This window comes from Cucurbita pepo, chromosome 9, assembly GCF_057944985.1.
Source record: "Cucurbita pepo subsp. pepo isolate OVF chromosome 9, ASM5794498v1, whole genome shotgun sequence".
NCBI classification, from domain to species: domain Eukaryota; kingdom Viridiplantae; phylum Streptophyta; class Magnoliopsida; order Cucurbitales; family Cucurbitaceae; genus Cucurbita; species Cucurbita pepo.
This window is the reverse complement of record NC_141806.1, coordinates 1,115,294-1,127,704: the sequence shown is the minus strand read 5'-3', so window position 1 is coordinate 1,127,704 and position 12,411 is coordinate 1,115,294. Positions and strand designations below refer to the sequence as shown.

Genomic DNA, 12,411 nt, shown 5'->3' with positions numbered 1-12,411 from the left:
TTATTACATTCACTCCTACTATTAACCTAAATTCCCCTCGATTTTCGTTTCTGTTTCTGATTTTGATTTTGATTTTGATTTTGATTTTGATTTTGCGATATCGTGTTTTGAGTTGACATGATTGCCCTTTTTAACCTCACCTGAGCTCCAAGAAATTTTGACTGTTAGTTGGGGGAAGGACCTCTTAGCGAGCGGGTTGAAGAAGACAACCTACTCTTACTCTTCTTCTGCACAACTTTCAACGCCATGTTATCTACACCTATAACGAAATTTATGAAAAATATTATTTCTTTTAGTGTATCTATAATTTAAAATATTAAATTATGCTAAAATAAATAAATACCATAATAAATTGATTTCAAGACTTCCTAAATTCTTACTCAAAACGCCGAAAGATTTTCGAGCATGGATGATAGAATTTAATAAATGAGAGTTCCATAACTCTTAATTTAAAGTCGTCTCTTGTGATAGAACTAACATTATATCCATAGAGTTATTTCGAGTGTTGGATGATGGAAGTGCCACGAGAGCTTATGCTCAAAGTGGACAATATCATATCATTGTGGAGAGTCGTGTTCGTCTAACAGTGAGATCTCATATAAGTTGGAGAGCGAACGAAGCATTTCTTATAAGTGTGTGAAAATCTCTCTAATAACAAATGCATTTTAAAACTGTGAGACTGATAGACATACCTGGATCAAAGTAGGCAATATCTATTAAAATTAAAATTTGAACATACCTGGGTCAAAGTAGGCAATATCTATTAAAATTAAAATTTGAGGCGATGGGCGAGGTGGAGGTATGAATTGGGGGAGGGTCCCACAATGAGCTCTAAAGGGCTCAATAAATTATAGTCTTTGTGTCTCGTCGGATTCAGAGGCCGTGCGGTACTTGAAAGTGTAGCTGACGAATGGTCCTTAATGGTGATGGAAAGCTGCAACCATACATACAGAGCCCCATAACATAACATAAAATAAAATAAAATTAAATTAAATTAAAGAACAAAAAAAGAAAATTGTTATATTACTTTCCTTCCAAGACAAAATGGGAACTCCAAAAGTCAGAACACTTCACTTCTTTCTCTGCTGCTTTTTGTTCTTCGGGATTGCATTGCTTTGCATGAGTCTGTACTGTCAGCTACATTTAACTTCTTTATTCATATTTTCATGCCTCTCTTTTCCCCAAACTGCCCTTCTCTCTTTACCTTCTGTCTTTTGCTTTGGGAGCTTTCTGCTGCTCTGTCAGTGTAAGAGGTTTTGGACTTTTTCTGGGGTCAGTTTGGACAATTTGGATCGTCCAAAGCCTTGGGGAGCTTCTGCACATCTGTAACAACACTTTATTGCTTTAATGAATATGATATCATCTTCTAAAAAGTTTGTTTTTCTCTTCTTTTTACTCTAAACCTGATGGAGCCCCTCATAATAATAGGACAATAATTTATGAAGTGAAGAACTTGTGATTTAATCATACTTTGATGGAAACTACAACAAAAATCAACAATAAAACATGAGTTTCTTAACATTTTCACTAAGTTTGGGTAGAGGCATTGTTTTTGGAGGGGCAGCTCGAGAGACGGTGTTAACGCCTCGAGTATGAGCCATGGAATAATCTGATCGTTCGAGGTAGAGTCTGCCTCGATAAGCAGCTAGATGAGCATAATATGCTGGAGGAACTAGTGAAACAGGCTTAGTGCACCTGTTATAAGTGTAGCATAAGTTGTAAACTAGCTTTTGTAGTTCATCAGAAGTGAAGTGGTTCTCATCACAGAGTACATGGTAATGTGTAGGCCTACTTGTTCCTTTAACGCCCCAATGGCTGCAGAGATAGAAATCGAACTCCTTCGGGTGCGTAATTACAGTATCGACAACCGTCCCGGGAGGAATATTTTCATCAAGAACCTCACTTTGATTTGATGAAGGATCGATTTTGAATGGGAACAATCTAGTGTGATGCCTCTTCTGAACCACAGCAAAAGTTATAGGAGGCTTGTAATTGTGGAATCTAGAGCAGGCTGTTTTAATAGCCTGCAATTCCTCTTGTAGAACTTTGTAGAACTGTGTTTCACTCACACCATCTCTGAAAAATATGATTCGCCGTGGTAGTTCGTTCAGTTCTTGATAAAATTCCTCGAGCAGCTCTTCGACCATTGCGCCAAGATCGACAATAATTTCTTGTCTGTGTGTTTGTGATCTCATTCTTGAGGCATACTTGTTTGCTGCTGGCCAATTCATGCTACCAACTACAGCAGCTACGGAGGGGCTAAAATCATCCAAGGGATGGGGATGAGTTACATCGGCGCCCATGAAGATCACAGGCTTGTCGGTTTGAAGCAGGCGAGGTACTTGGGAAGGTAATGAATTGTATAAAGCAACAGTGCAACCACCAACCTTGGCGTTAATCTTAAGAGCCAAGTTAGCCAAAAATTGGGAGCTTAACTTGGCAAGATTTGGATAGAGACAGCATTGACTTACAACGCCAATGCTCGTCTCGGCAATGCGTTTCAAATCTGCATAGCCTTTGTGTTTTCGTTCCATCACACAGATCAAGAGCTGAAGATTGTTAGATGCAGCTCCATGGATCATCTTAAGCTTAGATTCTAACAGTGAGACACTGTTAAGTACTTGTGTTGGTTCAAATTGAGGAGGGACGATTGTTTTACTGTTGAGAAATATGCCTAATTGTTCACATCTTCTAGAGAGCTGGTTAATGAATCTTGGAATGCTCAATCTCTGATCTGGGCTACTGCTGAAACTTATTAATCCCCATCTCTCAATTCTTGTTCCCTCGAAAACGTGACAATCGACGAGGTTCCACTGGCGGTCGGGACGGGAGGGAATAAGATCACGAATTTGCCCACCGTCGCCAAGCTTTAGCTTGGGAGGTTGAAGAACTCTTCCATTTAATTTGGTCATTTCCCTTGAAACTTTGAGGCTGAATTCTCTTCCATGGATGCCACTGTCAGCCAAAGAAAACGTTATATCAGAAAGTGAATATGAAAATCAAATAACATTCCATAGCAAATTCTCTGAGGAGCTTCAAAATTAACCTGTTTGGCCCAAGAGGACCTTGCATGACACCATCTATATTAGCTTTCCTTTCCTTTGGCCTCTGGCAGCCCATCTTAAGCATTCGTGCGGTCTGTTCGTCCGAAAGCTTCCCAAGAAACTTCTGTCCTTCACAAATCATACAAAGCTCCATAGGAAGATAACATGGCTTACTCCTACTAATCTGCAAACAAGGCAAATTCCTGTATTGAATATCATAGTTGTAATGATCTTTGAAGTACCCCACCAATCTTAGATTCTTCCCATTCCTATCAGCAAACCAGAGACCCTCAGTAGTTTCATCTGTTAGGCCATAAACTCTATATCTTTGAACACTCTCTCTATGACAAACAAAAACTCTGATATGCTTCAAAGCCTTCTCCACTTCTCTCCTTTCTTCAATGTTTAGGCCTCTTGTCTTCCTTTGAGTAAGGTCTCTAAGACAATCAAGACGCTTCTGCAAATAAGGAATAACTCCAATACTTTCATGGAAAGCAGTGACAGAGCAATCTACATTCATAGCCAAGCCTTGCTGAGTGGGTCTAAGGCTTTGGAAAAAGCCTCTCAAACCAACAACACCTCCCCCAATTTCTTTGGCTCCCCATGCTGAACTTGAATACAGAGATCTTCCCACTGTGATGCATTTCTCATTTGGACCTTCCCTCATTACAACATCTAAAGCATGAAGATAATCCTGAGGAATTGGAATCCAATCATCTCCTTCATTAGTTAAGTATCTATTCAGTTCCCTCCCATCAAATTTCGAGACAAGTTTAATACTTATCCTGAAGAGTTTGAATTCTTGTTTATGTTTAATCTCTCCTCCAGGAACTTTCATTTTGCTGGAGGGAATTGGAAGGCTGACATAGAACTCAAGCCTATCTTGTACAAACTCAATTGGGCTGTAAAGATTCTTGCGGCCATCATAGGCAGGAGAGGCCCCAGAGAGCAAATCCGAGTTCTCCTCTACAAGCTTTTGTTTGATCATTCTGGCAACTTCTTTTGAAGGGTTTGGAGAGATTTCTACATTGTAATGGTAAATTCGTTGAGAAGGGTCAAATTTGACTAAGAAATGGTTTGCTAAAAGAGGAATAACAGGCCCTTCTACACCTCCAGAATCTGGTCTACTCGCAGCCACTAATACCTCTGGTTTACTTTCACTCACCTTTCCATTTCCTCCTTTATGTGGTAAACTGCTTTTCAGTCGAAGCCCTTTTGAAGCTGAATGAATGCACGTGTTCAAGGAACAAAAACATAAGAAAAAAATGTCAGAATGGTTACAATCCCCACCCAGTTCAAGAACTGTGGAAATGCAGAAGCCAAGGGTTTCCATAATCATGGAAAACAGAGAAGAAAAAAGAAAAAACCAAGGGTTTCCATAGAGCTTTACCTGGGGAAATCTTTAATATTGGGACATGGGTATCAGCGGTGGCTGCAAGAGGAGGGTTATTGAGCTTGCAGGAAGGCTTCTGCGAGTGGGGTTTTGGTCTAGTGGCTCTATTAGGAGGAAGCGGAGGAGCTAGAGCGAGCTGCAGAGGAATAGGAGGAGGAAGAGGAAGGGGAAGGGGAAGAATAAGAGGATAGCATGTTTGGAAGTGGTTTTGGTTACAAAAGGCATATTGATTTGAGTACTGCCATAGCTGGTGATGCTGATATTGGTGATGAACATGGTGGTGGTGGTGGTGGTGGTGGTGGTGGTGACGAGGGTTAATCTTGGGTTTGAAACTCCCAGTTTTGTTGTTGCATTTGCTGGTAGCATTAGGGTGTTCTGACTGTTCCATGATGCGATTAAGAGTGAGATGGTTTCATGCGCAAGAATGAGAAAGAGCAGTGCTGAAATACAACAGTGAGAGAGAAAGAGGCTTGTGTTTTTTATTTCTTTATATGCACTGAAAGGTATCTCAGTCACTGCTGGGACTGTAGTTGCTGTTGCAGAAAGAGAGAGAGAGAGAGAGAGAGAAGGGTTTAGTTCCTTAAGGTTCAATATGTCTGGGCCTGATGGAGGTTTTATGCTGGTTTGTATATCTGGAAAGGAAAAGGGTGGAGGGTGGGGTATACGTTATGGTGTAAAGTTGGAAACTTGGACGCATGGGATTGGGATGGACTTGGTATCTCTATCTCTCTACCCCTACTCATGAGCTATGGGAATTGTTTGTTTTCATGATCTAGTAAACCAAAAGTTAGGATCTCTTTGGAATAAAATAATGAAAAAGGTACCTTTCTTTAATACTACACCTGTTGCTCTTCTGTATCAGAGTTAGACACCGGACGATGTGCTAGTGAGGAAGTTGAGCTTCAAAGAGATGGACACGAGGCAGTGTACCAGCAAAGATGATGGGCCCCGAATAGTGGTGGATTGGGGGGTCTCTCATCAATTGAAGAAGGGAACGAGTGCCAACGAGGACATTGAGCCTCAAATGGAGGTAGATTGTGAGATCCCACGTCAATGTTGTAGAGGAGAATGTTTCATAAGGGTGTGGAAACCTTTCTCTAGCCGACGTGTTTTAAAAACCTAGAGTAAAAGCTCAAAAAAGACAATATCTACTAACGGTAGACTTAGACTATTACATCTATAATTAATCATATATTTAAAAGTTCGAATCTTTCCAATAAATTTTAAATTTGAACCCGTAATAAACTTGTTTGATTTTTTATTTTTTATTTTTATTATTTTTTAATTTTTTTGGTTCTTGGTTAAAAAAGTACCTATTTTATTAATTGTATTAAGTAATAACTTTTGGGAGGCAACTTTGATACATTGTTGGGTCAATTCATTATACCTTAATAAGAGTTTGTACTTCACTCTTTTTTAATGAAATGATTTGTACTCAAATCTTTATAATTGTAACTTAGAGAGCAAATATGACCCACAATTATAGATATTGGCCGATAATTTTTGTCTTTTTCATTTTGTATGAACTATCATGTCTTCATTTCTATCATGAAAGAGAGAGAAATATTCTTCAATTTTGTCTAAAAGAAAAAAAGAAATGTATTTTTCATCTCAATATAATACAATTAAATTTTAAGAGGGAAAATGAACTTAAATTGAGGCTAATTTGAAACCAAACCTTAAATTGAGTTGAGGCTATTAATAAACGTGACGAATACATGAATTGAAAATTTTAATTATATCCTTAAACTCTATAAAATTTCAAATGAATCTTTCATTAAAAAAAAAAAAAAAAAAAAAAAAATTGAGACAAGTTAATTCAAATTTTGTATAAATTATACTCATTTTTCATCTGTGTGGACAAGATTAACCAATAATTATCTGGAAAAGACAAAAATGAGTGGAATTTGTTTAGCCAAAATTGGAAGTGTTGTGGGTCCATTTGTAGCAGTATGAAACAGTGGGAAACAAGTGAAAGGCAACAGAATATGTATAATCAAAGGACAAGACAAGGGTGAAGGGTACCTGATTTTGACATTCAATTTGCTCCCGAGTATCTAACCATAGTTTGTGATTTGGATTATCATCCACCAAACAGTCCTTAAAGACAAATGACAATACACACAGAAAAGTAGAAGCTGAGTGGTTAGCCATAATAATAATACATGAACCAAGCCTGAATCACTTTAAAAAGAACAAGAACAGGGCTCGATGCTACATGGTGTGATGCATGTTACCTTCGGTTTTTTAAGTATTAAAAACGCAGAATAAAGGATGTTCCAACTATGGCGACAATGATAACATCAATTTAATCCCCATTTTTCTTGGCTTTCGGTCGGATCAGCCAACATTTTAGGCTTTGCTTCACCTGACAAGGAAAGTCATTACAAGTCTAAGTCAATCAAATCACATGAAAAATGCACCTTAAGTTCTTCTTTTGTGGGGGTAATGATCAATTTAAGAACACATAATGATTATTGTTGCTGATACAGAAGAATTTACCTGTAGCTTATGATAACTTCAAGTGGAAGGAGGTGGTCTCATGAATGGACCAAAGTTGAACACACCTGAACTGGTTCTCATAATCTTTGGGAAAAATAATACAAGTGCTGCTGCTGCTGATCAAGATCATGAGGCTCAACTCAACTTATTCATATCGTTCAACAGGAAATACGCCTCTCTTATTCAGAAACATTCTTAATGGCTACACCTAATTGACTACTTGGATGTATCTGTTTTGTTGGGGTTTCAATCTAAATATTCTGCATTGGAAAACGAGCAAACTAATTTACCAACGAGGTTTGTGTCTTCCAAATGATTGTTTTTTCTTTGCCCTTCGAGAAGTAATATTTATCTAAAAATAAGGAGTCAATGACTTGGAGAATGAAGAAAAGATCAGAATCTCACGCGTTGAAATGATGTGGAGAAATAGTTTTGATGAATGTAGAAACTTACACTATGAGATGCCACGTCGGTTGGAGAGGAGAACGAAATATTTCTTACAAAAGTGTGGAAACTTTTTCTCAGTAGACACATTTTAAAACCTTGAGAGCAAGTCTTTGAAGGGAAAACTCAAAAAGGACAATATCTACTAGCGGTGTGTTTGAGCTATTACAAATAGTATCAGAGTCGGTGTGCTAGCGAGGACGCTACGACCGCAAGGATGGTGGACCATGAGATCCCATGTCGATTGGAAAGGAGAACGAAACATTGCTTATAAAAGTGTGTAAACCTCCCTGATCTAGTTCTAAAATCTGGAGAGGAACCCTTGAAAGTAAAGCTGGCAGGCTTTTACTCTTACACAAAGAGGGAGAGTTTTTTTTTTTTTTTTTTTTTTTTTTTTTTTTTTTTTTTTGGTGGATTTTGAATGGGTAGAACTGAACCTGAGTCGAAGTCATAGATACATAAGGAAAAAGATAGAGGTCGGGTAGGACATCGAAATGGAAAAAAAAGACTTAAATGGTACGATCTCTCCGTCACCCCAAAATGAAAGGGGCGATTTATTGAGATGCTTTCAGCAGTTATCCGCTTCAACAAAAGAGATGAGTTCTCGTTAATCACGGCCTAGTATGAAACTAAAACTGGAACTGAGAAGACCAACCAGCAAAAGTAAGATACATTAGTCCTATGAATACATTGTAGTGATAAAAGAATTGGTAGATAGGCCATAAAATCTAGATTCTAACCAAAGGGCAGCCCAGTTAATTAGTACCAAGCAATGGATTTGATTGTGTTTTTCACTGTGACCCCCCGGGCCAAAAGAAGACAGAAGTAGAAGCCATTAATGGTGGAGTTAGCAATAATGATGTTTTAGACCTACGAAAAGGAATAAAAATAATGATATGTGAACAGTCAAAACACTGTGGCCCTCATGAATGACTTGAGCTGACTCGTCTACTATACTTTCTGTCCATGCATTCAGAAATAGCTCAAAAATAAAATAAAAAAAGAGAATCTGGTTGAATTAAAAAACGAGAGGGAATCAGTTGTTGGGTACTGTTTAGTAGACAAGACTCCATAAGAACAAACATAGCAAATTTAAGCCTTTGTTTCCTTCACGTTGCCCTACTCTTAATAGTTAATTACGGAGCTACAGAGGATGCTTCAATAATGCACTACTCTGCAATAGTATTCTAATACCACTGTTTGGAATTCCAATTAAATGTACATTGTAAACAGTATCTCCATGAATAATTTATTTGCCTATTCTAATATTCAAACATTGGATTATAGGTTGAGAGTTTCGATGATTTTTTTGGTGTAGAATAATAGACTCATCATGGAAAGTCGGGAGCTAAGAAGAGCCTTCCATTTGTTAATAATCATTAGAAGGCTGAAACTACAAAGGAATTTAGTATGATTTGTGCACCGCCAACAGGCACTGTGTTGCATCAAAAGCCAAAAAAAAAAAAAAGACAAAAAGGAGATAGTCCGTTTTGGCCAGTTACGTCGCGTTATCAGTCTCACGGTTTTAAAACGGTCTACTAAGGAGAGATTTTCACACCCTTATAAGAAATGTTTTGTTCTCCTCTCCAGTCGATATGAGATTTCATATTGTCCTTTCTCATCTAAAGGCTCCAAAGAAGGGAGCGTGTTACACAACGGCAAAGGACATTTCCCCTTACGCCAACGAAACTACCATCAAGCAGCTCTGAAAGCCAGTTATCAATCTTCTTAAACAGGCAGAAAACAACCCCAAACTACTTAAACAACCGGAAACAAAGAGAAAGAAACCAGAAACACAACATTACTAGGTAACCATAATAGCATGTTAAGTGCACCACACAGCCAGCTTTCATATGCAATTCCAACATAACACATGTAGACAAGCAACAACCTGGTTTTCCTGATACAAGTTTCTTTCTGAGTGTGAGAAAAGAAGAGGGAGGGTGTAACAAACGTTTGAGGCTCAGAATGTAATAACTCAAACCCACCGCTAGTAGATATTGTCCTCTTTAGACTTTTCCTTTCGAGCTTTCCTTCAAAGTTTTTAAAACACGTCTGTTAGGGAGAGTTTTCCACACCCTTATAAAGAATGTTTTGTTCCACTCTCCAATCGACGTGGGATCTCACAATCCACCCCTTTCGAAGTTCAGCGTCCTCGCTGGCACTCGCTCCTCTCTCCAATCGTTCCACACCTTGGTTCATTTGTCCAACTGTATGAGAGAGATAAGTTGAAGGGGTGATACTCGATAAACAACTACTTAACACTGTCATTGATGCCTCTCCCAGCAGAAGCAGGAATTGCACAAACTAAGATGGCAAACTAATGAAACAGGCTATCAAACTCAAGCACGCATTAAAGAAGCTAAGATAATAGGTTTGTTTTCAAAGATGGACCATTCCTTCCAAAATACAACCGTTGATCCTTTATTTATTGCAGAATGCAGATATTATTGATACCCCAAATGAAGGCAGTTAATAAGAACACAGACACCACATCACACAAAACAGACCCTCAATTCCAAAAGAAAAATGCAAACCGATGCCTACCGTTGGTCTCATTTCCACATTCTTTTCTCCAAAAAAGCTGGTAAAAGGGGGAATAGTACACATAAAAGAAAAAAAGAGATGGGATTCAATCAATCACACAACCAACCAAGTAATACACTAAATGAGCTCTTGCTTTCCTAGTTATTTCTTCGTCCTTCTTAGTTTCTACTCTACAAATTCCATAATTCCATAATTCCATAATTCTTCAAGGAGAATATCGATGAAGAAATTTGTTGTTGATAAAACTGAATTCAGAAAATGTCCCTCTCAGTCTCAAATCCCACCATACAATGGAATAGTAAAACAACTGCCTGAATGAATTCTTGATTACCTGAAAGTTGCAATTAGCAGAGGGTATTGATCTTTCTAGGTTGAAATCACTTTCTGTTTAGTTTTCCCTAACGCAACCAAGCTTGGTAAGCCGGTTGTTTCCTCCGTATAGAATATTGCAGAATTTATTCCCACAGACGTCAGAAGTGCAGAGACTACCATTGCCGCAGAAGTAGAATTTAAAGCCTCGGCAACGGTACGCTAAATAATAAGCTCCGATTGCAGAAAAGCAAGCAAGAATATTACCTTGCCTATGAATAAAAACACTCAAGTTTCAGAGGACCAAAAAAGATATCCACAAGTATCTGTGTATACTTTTTCTGCAGTTGCAAACACGAGACCGGTTTGCTCCGCAAATTTACTAGTCCAACGAACAATCAAATGCGCGCTACGAGCAATTCGCAATCGAAAGAAAAAATATACATCGAACTCCAGCAGTACACTCCCGGAGTTCAAACCTAGGGAATTTTCAAGTCCAAGAACAGAAATGCACTTCCGTGATGAAAAACAGCAAATGAAAATAAGGAAAAACGATCAAACAGAGTAACTGATGAACAAAAATGGTCAAGGAGGGAGGGAGTAGAATCTCAAACCTTCCGCAGATTCTGTAAGAAACCGGCATGAATCGTATGCAACCTCACTCAGTAGAAGACGATGAATAACTAACCCGTAACCTATAATTTGCGTTCGGATGGTGGTTGACTAAAACTCAAAATATTCACTTCACTCAATTCACGGGAGCAGATGTTATAAACCAGAAAAAGCGCGCGAGAGAACTAAGACTTACTATAACGAAACTTTCGGAGAACACAGAATCATCAATTTATTAATGTATTCGAGGAATTAAAATAGATAATAAGAATTTATCTTCATATAAAGCACGAGAAGCTGAACATATTCTTAGACTGATCTTTAGAGGGGCCGCGCGAACGCAGGCCCCCACTGCCACAAATTATGACGTAGGCTCTGCCACTTTGGGCAGACCTTAGACGGGCACCCCTCCCGAGTGCAATGGAGGTCACCAACCTAGGCCATGAGCCTTGCTGATCGCCCATTGACCCCGTCCAGGTAAGTATGTTTCAACGGCACTAGTTCCTTCCTTTATATACTGCATCTAATCTCTTCCCATCTCCGTGTTTTCGATGTGGGACAAATTTAGTGTAGCTTCTAAGTGAAAATGGACTCTTGGACTTTTTCTTTATGATGGGCCGAAGTTGAATCTAGAGACATTTTCAGCTACGTTTATTAAAACAACAAAAATAGCTAAATAATTTGTTAAATGTCCATTAGTTTATGATTTTGCAATAATAGCTAAATGACTAAACATATTTCTTTAATAATTTTAAAATATCCTATTTGTCCTCCTAACAATTCTTTACATTTTCTAATTCCAAATTCAAACTAATATTTCTATTTAACAGATTTTAAATTTGATAATTTAAAATTTAAAATTTAAAATTTAAAGATTATTGATTTCAAAATTATGGGTTCATATTTAATTAAAAATAAAATGTTATATTTTGACAAAATTGTAAAAAAGTACTAAATATCTAGTGTTTGTCGAGTGTAAATAATGATACATTAAATAAAATTATTTTATTTTAAAATAATTATATTATTAGTGACCATTATTTTGATAATGGAAGTTAATTCTAATTTTGCTTAGTAACATATTAAAAAAAAAAGAAACCAAAACTCCTGAATGAACAATGTAATTTAGTTTAAGATTAAAAGGTCGATATAGAAAATGTAAATATTAATTAATCAAAGGTTAAAATAATTATGTGAAAATTAAACACTATAAATCATTTGTATTGTACATCCGTGATTAGGAGTGCACGTAAAACTAGTGTTGGAGGGGCCGCGCGAACGCAGGCCCCCACTACCACAAATTATGACGTAGGCTCCGCCACTTTGGGCAGACCTTAGACGGGCACCCCTCCCGAGTGCAATGGAGGCCACCAACCTAGGCCATGGGCCTTACTGATCGCCCATTGACCCCGTCCAGGTAAGTATGTTTCAACGGCCCTAGTTCCTTTCTTTATATACTGCATCTAACCTCTTTCCACCTCTGTGTTTTCGATGTGGGACAAATTTAGTGTAGCTTATGGGCTCTTGAACTTTTTCATGGGCCGAAGGTTTGAATCCATA

At 38.0% G+C, this 12,411-nt stretch overlaps 1 protein-coding gene and 2 non-coding genes across 4 annotated transcripts; all 3 read right to left on the bottom strand.

Annotated features, from left to right (window-relative positions):
* Positions 1 to 1,436: 1,436 nt before the first annotated feature.
* LOC111801935 (protein argonaute 7) lies at positions 1,437 to 7,441 on the bottom strand. Of its 2 annotated transcripts, XM_087127037.1 has the most exons (5): positions 6,940 to 7,441; positions 6,463 to 6,805; positions 4,435 to 4,816; positions 3,047 to 4,265; positions 1,437 to 2,955 (listed from the first exon to the last, which is right to left on the bottom strand). In XM_087127037.1, the coding sequence occupies exons 2-5, from the start codon at positions 6,589 to 6,591 to the stop codon at positions 1,494 to 1,496; spliced, it is 3,192 nt and encodes a 1,063-aa protein (XP_086983163.1). In that variant the 5' UTR covers positions 6,592 to 6,805; positions 6,940 to 7,441; the 3' UTR covers positions 1,437 to 1,493. The 2 variants fall into 2 exon arrangements, with proteins under 2 accessions (XP_086983163.1, XP_086983164.1); XM_087127038.1 differs by lacking the exons at positions 6,463 to 6,805; positions 6,940 to 7,441 and having other exon boundaries at positions 4,435 to 5,225.
* A 3,733-nt stretch (positions 7,442 to 11,174) lies between these two features.
* LOC111802797 (U1 spliceosomal RNA) lies at positions 11,175 to 11,336 on the bottom strand. The gene has a single exon (XR_002816331.1). It is a non-coding gene; the product is annotated as a U1 spliceosomal RNA (small nuclear RNA).
* A 778-nt stretch (positions 11,337 to 12,114) lies between these two features.
* Positions 12,115 to 12,276, bottom strand: LOC111802786 (U1 spliceosomal RNA). Its single transcript, XR_002816320.2, has one exon. It is a non-coding gene; the product is annotated as a U1 spliceosomal RNA (small nuclear RNA).
* Positions 12,277 to 12,411: the final 135 nt, after the last annotated feature.

Coding starts and splice junctions, on each gene's coding strand:
- LOC111801935 (XM_087127037.1), bottom strand. CDS start 6,591: ATGGCTAACCACTCAGCTTCTACTTTTCTGTGTGTATTGTCATTTGTC. Junction 4,817..6,462: donor AAATTGAATGTCAAAATCAG/GTACCCTTCACC, acceptor ATCATGGAACAG/TCAGAACACCCTAATGCTAC. Junction 2,956..3,046: donor GGTCCTCTTGGGCCAAACAG/GTTAATTTTGAA, acceptor TTTGGCTGACAG/TGGCATCCATGGAAGAGAAT.